General features: G+C 49.0%; 1 protein-coding gene across 1 annotated transcript; it reads right to left on the reverse strand.

Annotated features, from left to right (window-relative positions):
• Position 1: 1 nt before the first annotated feature.
• Positions 2 to 438, reverse strand: LOC111555854 (histone H3.3-like; the record flags this gene model as incomplete). Its single annotated transcript, XM_023232268.2, has 1 exon — positions 2 to 438. A coding segment is annotated over exon 1 (327 nt), but the record flags the coding sequence as incomplete, so codon positions are not given.
• Between the last annotated feature and the right edge of the window lie 1,731 nt (positions 439 to 2,169).

Genomic DNA, 2,169 nt, shown 5'->3' on the forward strand with positions numbered 1-2,169 from the left:
GGTTGGTGTCTTCAAAAAGGCCAACCAGATAGGCCTCACTTGCCTCCTGCAAAGCACCGATAGCTGCGCTCTGGAAGCGCAGATCTGTTTTAAAGTCCTGAGCAATTTCTCGCACCAGACGCTGGAAGGGAAGTTTGCGAATCAGAAGTTCAGTGGACTTCTGATAACGTCTAATTTCACGGAGCGCCACAGTACCAGGCCTGTAGCTATGAGGTTTCTTCACCCCTCCAGTAGAGGGCGCACTCTTGCGAGCGGCTTTTGTAGCCAGTTGCTTCCTGGGTGCTTTACCACCGGTCGATTTGCGGGCAGTCTGCTTTGTACGAGCCATGGTACAGAGACCTCCTTACTTACCCCCCTTCTCCTTCGGCTGGAGCTCGGCGAGCGAAAGGCGGCGCTGGCGTTAGAGAGCGACGGCGGCGCGGCGGCGGCTGCGAACACAATATTAGCTTTGTTCTTAATGTGGTTAAGTTACTCTGACATAATTGGATCCTTTCAGGTCTTGCTTTTAACATTCTTGGCAGAACCCCAGTAGCATTTAGTCAAGAGTTAAATTCCCTTATTACTGAAGCAAAACCCTTCTGAGCGCTCTACCCAATGCCTTAAGAGTTATGAGATTTTTCTACTGTGGCTGGTGGGAAGATCACTATTCCTGAGTCTATGTGAACTCTGAGAATGTTTTTCTCTACTCTTTTTGTGAAGTTCTTTCCCCAGGCTTGGGTCATTTCCTCACGTGCAGATGTTCGGAACTCAGTACTATGAAGCGTTCTCCTCTCTGAGGCTCTGCCCTGTGAACTCTAGCTTCCTTGGCTTCCTTGGCCTCTCAGCTCTGTCTCCTCCTCTCAGAAAGACCTCCAGGGTTAGCTTGGGTTCCTCCTCCCTGTACTGGGGCGTGGAAACTCTTTCTAGGTAGTAAGCTTGGAAACTGTTTAGCTCACCTTGCTTGTTTCCCACAGATTGCTCCCCTTATTGCCTGATGTCCAATGCCTTGAGACCCATTGTTTCATATATAGTTATGCACTGCATGACGACTTTTGGTCAATGATGGACGCATATGTGACAGTGGTCCCAAAAGATTACAACGGAGCTGAAAATTTCCTATCCCCTAATGATGCCATAGCCATCTGTATGAGTCAGGGTTCTCCTAATAGGATATATGCATATATGAAAGGGATTTTATTAGGGAGGATTGGTTCACATGATTACCAGGCAAAGTCCCACAATAGGCTGTCTGCAAGCGGGGAAGAGAGAAGCCAGTAGTGCCTCAGTCCGAGTCTGACAGTCTCAACACCAGGGAAGCCGACAGTGCAGCCGTCAGTCAGTGGCTGAAGGCCCAAGATCCCCCAGCAAGCCACTGGTGCAAAACCCGAGTCCAAAGGCCAGAAAACCTGAACTCTGATGTCCAAGGGCAGGAGGAGCAGAAGAAAGAATCCAGCACAGAAAAAAGAAGGAAGTCAGAAGACTCAGCAAGCAAGGTTATCCCACCTTCTTTCACCTGCTTTGTTCTAGCCATGCTGGCAGGCCATTGGATAGCGTCCACCCACATTGAGGGTGGGTCTTCCTCTCCCGGGCCACCAACTCAAATGTAAATCTCCTCTGGCAACACCCGCACAGGCACTTCCAGAAACAGTACTTTTCCAGACATCTAGGCATCCTTCAATCCAATCAAATTGACACCTAATATTAACCATCAAAATGTCATAGTGCAATACATTACTCACATGTTTGTAGTGACGCTGGTGTAAACAGCCTACTGCACTGCCAGTCATATAAAAGTCTAGCACATACAATTATGTACAGTACATAATACTGGATAATTATATTAAACAGCTGTTACTGGTTTATGTAGACTATGCTATACTTTTTTATCATTATTTTAAAGTGTACTCCTGGCTGGGCACGGTGGCTCACACCTGTAATCCCAGCACTTTGGGAGGCCGAGGTGGGTGGATCACGAGGTCAGGAGATCAAGACCGTCCTGGCTAACACGGTGAAACCCCGTCTCTACTAAAAATACAAAATAGCTGGGCGTGGTGGCGGGCACCTGTAGTCGCAGCTACTCGGGAGGCTGAGGCAGGAGAATGGCGTGAACCCGGGAGGCGGAGGTCGCAGTGAGCCGAGATCACACCACTGTACTCCAGCCTGGGCAACACAGCAAGACTCCATCTCAAA

The sequence above is a fragment of the Piliocolobus tephrosceles genome, chromosome 1, assembly GCF_002776525.5.
Source record: "Piliocolobus tephrosceles isolate RC106 chromosome 1, ASM277652v3, whole genome shotgun sequence".
Lineage (NCBI taxonomy): Eukaryota > Metazoa > Chordata > Mammalia > Primates > Cercopithecidae > Piliocolobus > Piliocolobus tephrosceles.